Source organism: Micropterus dolomieu, linkage group LG01 (assembly GCF_021292245.1).
Source record: "Micropterus dolomieu isolate WLL.071019.BEF.003 ecotype Adirondacks linkage group LG01, ASM2129224v1, whole genome shotgun sequence".
NCBI classification, from domain to species: domain Eukaryota; kingdom Metazoa; phylum Chordata; class Actinopteri; order Centrarchiformes; family Centrarchidae; genus Micropterus; species Micropterus dolomieu.
In genome coordinates, this window is record NC_060150.1 from 52,575,579 (window position 1) to 52,580,933 (window position 5,355).

At 38.5% G+C, this 5,355-nt stretch overlaps 1 protein-coding gene across 2 annotated transcripts in view; it reads right to left on the reverse strand.

Annotated features, from left to right (window-relative positions):
• Window positions 1–5,355, reverse strand: part of LOC123969540 (UTP--glucose-1-phosphate uridylyltransferase-like) — a 36,469-nt gene that overhangs the window by 6,737 nt on the left and 24,377 nt on the right. For both annotated transcript variants that reach the window (XM_046047047.1, XM_046047039.1), the window contains exons 4-5: window positions 414–599; window positions 195–328 (exon numbers count right to left, since the gene is read on the reverse strand). In XM_046047047.1, coding sequence (XP_045903003.1) covers window positions 195–328; window positions 414–599 — 320 coding nt within the window. The remainder of the gene's footprint in view (window positions 1–194; window positions 329–413; window positions 600–5,355) is intronic.

Here is a 5,355-nt window from a genome sequence, read left to right on the forward strand (position 1 = left end):
AACCCCCCCCCCCCCCCCCCCCCCCCTTTCCATATTTTGGTCCGTGTGCAAAATATGCACCGCGACTTGTAACGTAAGTTAATAGTTAATAGTAATATATATAAATAATATAATAATATAATAAATAATTTTTTTTTATTGAGTGAAGTTTGTGTGAAAGCGAGAACACATGCACAAGACGACTGCTACGATACCTGCTCTGGTTGAAGGTGTGGATTTTCACTCTGTGGTGTTTGTATTTCTGCAGGATCTTCTTCGTGTCTTCGTCCGTATTGAAGGAGTTCATGAGAACGAGTGGCACGTCGGCGTTAAAGGTTTTGTTCAGATGCTGAAAACAACCGACAATAGAGTTCACTTCAACCTGAGACTCAGAGGTTCAGAGCTGCTGCTTGTTGTGTTTTGTGTGTCTCTACCTCGATCTGCTGGACGGTCAGGTCCAGGAAGGTGTTCTCGTTGCGTACGCTGATCAGACTCTTGGGGCCCTTACAGCCCATGCTGGTTCCCAGACCGCCGTTCAGTTTGACCACAGCGAGCTTGTTGAGGCTGGCGGCGACGTCGTCAGGAAGACCCTTCATCTTGATCTTTTCGTAGGGCTGGATCTGAGCGGACACAGCAGAGACACATTTAAAGAGACAAGAAGTCAGGTTTAGACAGGTAACATACACCTGTGCCTTAAAGGACAGGAGTTAGAGAACGTATAATTACACATTGTACATGAAAACATGTGCTATGGCGGCCCGCCACAGTCTTTGCTCCACCATAGTTTCAAAATGAACTGAAAATATTTTTACACTTCTCATAATAACATTAAAGAGCTCCAACGTTGTGTTTTGTGGCGCTTCTTCCCGCTGCTGTAAGCTTGCACGCTCACACACTTCAAACGCATCTGACTCGGATGCGTTTTTCTTTTGAGGACACAACATCGTTTGAGGTCAGTACAGTAATGTTAACTGTAAGTTCGTACAGCTTTGAGAGTATCCATTAGGACTGAACGATTTGGGGGAAAAAATGTAATTGCGATTTTTCTGCCTTTATTGCAATTACGATTCGATTTGCAATTATTTTTTTTTGGTTTAGCTAAAGTTAAATATTCACTGCCAGTCCATTTTTAACGGAAGCCACATCAAGCAGCACAGAGCAGATGAACCAGGCAGGAAGTTTGACACAGAACGGCATAGAGAATTGGGTCGATTTTCAAAATAAAACACCCTTTGCAGAGTTTTCTTCAAGAAAAAAACTAAACTCCATGAAATTAGAGAATTTTATAATTTTTTCTTAGGAAATTGTTAAACACATGTACATGTAAAATAAAGACTGAGAAACAATTTAACTATGTAGCTACTTAACCATAGTAGAAGCACACAAATCAAGGTCAACTGAACAAATAAGCAAATTCAGAAAACGCTCTTATTCTGAAATGCTCCATGTGGATATGTAATGTTAGCCTGCTTTGAACGGAACGGGCCCACAGAGAGCTGTGCTCCGTAGAAGCACACAAAGTGAACGCTCGCTGCTGCCACTTGGTCACGTTTGTCCTCTAGTTTCGTTTGTTGTTAAATGTACACGCCCTGTGCCCGCTCTAATTGGTGAGTAGGAACGTAATAGGAGAAGCATGGTGCTTGTGATTGGCGAGCAGGTCTGTCACACAAGGACGACAAACGGAATCAATCTGTTACTGCATGACTGTTTAAAATGGGTCAGATGTGCTGTATAATTATCCTACATTTTAAAACTGCAATTTCTTTCAAAAATCTAAATTTTTTTTAAAATCGCAATTTCGATTTGAAAACGATTAATCATTCAGCCCTAGTATCCACTGTTAGTTGCAACAAAATTTGGAGTACACGCGTATTCGGGACTTTACGGTAAATGCACTGACATGAAGCAGTGCGAGCTGACAGGCAGGTTAGCGACTTCATCCTGTCAGTTTGTCTCTTTACAAAGACAAGTGTTGCAGTACGAGAGTCCTACCTGAAGAGACTGTCAAGTCTTCATGTTATGCAATACCAGAACCACATACAACATTATTTATCAAACTTAGAGCAAGGATACACGTGTGACAACATCCGGTTTTCAAAATAAGATGTTAACACAACGTCTATACAGTATGGAAATAAGATCAACTGGATTGTGTCCATTAAAAGCTCTATTTTTAAAAAAACACTAAATTGGAAATTATTACTATTTGCATTTTGGGTTGCTAGAAAAACCTTAAATACCCTCATTTATAGCATTTATATCTGTACAATGTGTCCAAAATCCTGTGGGAAACACTGTTTCCACCTGGACATTTAAAATTCTGTTTTTAGCATTCATGTCATATTTGGACCTGGTATGAAATGTTTTGATATGTAAAGAGACTAAATGAAGGTTTGTTTTCTGTGTTTGCATTTTAAACCCCTGTATACTCCTGATTCTTGAGAATCGTTTTCGTGCCTTTTCTCTCTTCTTTTTTTTAATCTCCCTACTATGTTGCACTGTGCATGTGTGCATACAGAGACACAGTAATCACCCACAACTACAAAGTCCTGCACAGATTAGATTTTAATCTCGTGCTGCAAATCTTGTGATTTACGAAGCTTCTGTAACAGAAGCTACTGCAGTGCTAAACAAAGACAGCAAAGGCAACTAAATATAAGGGAGACTTTAGGTAGTAAAGCCAGGAGACTAGAAGCACTTTTAGGAATTTAATAATTTTAGAATACATAAATAGATAAACTTTTGCTAAATGTCTTGACTGTAAAAAAAATTCCCCCTCATAAAGAAACAATGATGTTAAACCTTTTAGTCTATAGAGTGTATCACACAGTATGAAATGAAACACTGTAAATCTGCAGGTAAGCAGATTTACAGTGCTCAAGGTTGATGTCAGGCTGAGAGCAAACAGCTGAGTTTAAAGAAGAGACAGAAGCCTCATTTTACTATGGTCATAAACACAGCAAAGAAGACAGACCGTTAATACACTGAAGTGTACCAGCTGTAGGATCCAGTGTGTTTTGGAGTTGTGAAGTCAGTCTGACGGCTGTAAAGAAAAATCTAATTTTAAATGCATTTAAATGTCTTGAGAAAGTCAGAAGAACCTAAATTTGCACACTAGAATAAACAGAAGTCTACCATTATGTGCTCACAGTGTTTAAGTTCCCGTTACTAACCAGTAAAGTCCCCTAAACTACAAAACAGAAATGAGCTTCATGCTTCACAAACAAGTCAATGTAACCAGATCTGAAGATGGAGCAAAAGGAATAAAAGCAGTAAACAAAGTGTGATGTAATCCCGTCCATACGAGCAGTTTAGGACTGACGGCCCCCCTCTGACCTTTAAAACCTCACCAGCAACACATGACAGCAGTCTGACATGTGGAGAGGACTCGAGTATTTCTGGACACTGCGTGTGTTATGATGTAATCAAGACTGTACTGCAGCAGTACTTTGAATCAGCTTGTACAGTAGCTATCCAATAACAACAGTGCTTGTGTAGTATTTGTTAAATATGAAGTAAAAGTGAAACACCTGCCAGTTTTCCTTCAATTTAAGGGTCACTTCACACAACTCACAAAAAAACTAGTGATATCTCGCCATGCAGAGAGTTTCAGTTTAGTTTGTCAAGGTGATAAGATATATTAGTGGGGCAAAAGGGAAAATGTTTATTAGTGAACTAATCCTTTTAGTAAAAACCAATGAGGTTTATCAAGTACATAATACTTTTACAGAGTTTATACTTCAGAAATCAGAATTAAAAATACTTCATTGATCCCTGAGGGTAAATTTGTTTGCTCCAGTTCCTCACTTTGCATGTCAAGATATTAAGGAATAGAAATAATAATAGAAAGTAGATAAGTGGGAATTATGAAAATCTAAATATCAAATCTAAACATAAAGGAGTACTTAACAGTATTAACAAAAATGTAAGGATAAATAGTAGTAGTGAATAAGATTTTTCAAATTTTAGGTATATGAAATCATTAACTACAAGTACAATACAGTTTGAGGTAAAGGTACAATAGTACATTAGCACTCTCATAGATGCCAGATGTAAAATTACTCATTTCACATAATGTTTTTTATATTACTTGATATTCTAATTGTTGATGCATTAATATTTTCATCAGCAGCTGGTAAAGGTGGAGTTCATTCAAAATATTTGCTATACTGCTGGGTAACTTATGAATTTCTCCCCGGGAATCAAGAAAGTATTGACTTATAATAATACATGATAATTTATTAGTTGACTTAACTTCTGAATCTGAAACTGCAAAGTAACCAAAGTAAAAAGTAAAATACTTTGTTCTGAACTGGAGTATAAGTATAAAGTACAAGTACTTCAAAACTGTGCTAAAGTACAGCTTTTAATTAAAGTACCCTTTATAACTTTTCACCACCATGTAGAACAGATGTATTTTGTATTTTGCTGAACTCTTAGTCGGCCTTGAATTCAGTGACCCGCACATTAATGTTACATAAAACAGCTAACAGCAGGTTAAACGCAAACTGATCAATAATCTGTGTCAACTGGAGGACGGCAGCAGGTCAGGGTCAAAACTGACCTCAGCCATGAAGCTCACGATTCAAATTGACGTCACTGACTTCATATGTCTGTTAAAGTGACGGCTTTTGGGCTTTAAAACACAGGAGCCTCTAATAAATGTCCTCATTATTATATTCTGTAATGTCTGACAGCACTGGTACAAATAATTCATATATTGACAAGACGTTAATTTGCATAATTCACCTCCACAGATGACAGAGGGAGACTGAAGGTAAGTTATTTTTGTTTCCGCCCATTTTTCCGCCCATTTTTTTTATTATTGTGCCAATATGCCGGCTCGCAGCGCTGCGTGAAAGATACCGAGCCGGGAAGGGGAGTCCGATTTGATCCGCCTCTGAGCTGGGATGAGCTCATGCAGCCGCAGCGTAGGCGGACCAAATGGAGGTAACTCAACACTATGTGACAGAACACACGGTTGCGGGTTAGTCTCACAATATTTTGTTCAGTATGAATGAGCGAATGCGGCATATTGGCGGACATTCTTGCCACATTTATTGTTGGATCTCTGTGTGAAAGCGGCAGTAGACTGATCTCTAAGTCTCTCCTCTTTAACTAACTTCTTGGATATTTGCTTCATATTTACTATTATTTATTTTAAGCGTGTTATGTTAAACTTTAATGTTTTACGTTCCACGTGGTTAACACATGGTGCTGCCGACACCTGCATACACGTCGCGGTTCCTCGCGGGTCTATTTCAAGTAGCCAGCTGTTTAAAAACGATATAATATTCTTCATTTGGTTCATCAACAGTGATAAATTATCCAAAAGTCCCGCAAGGTGCGGACAACTCTGCACAACACCAGTGAAGC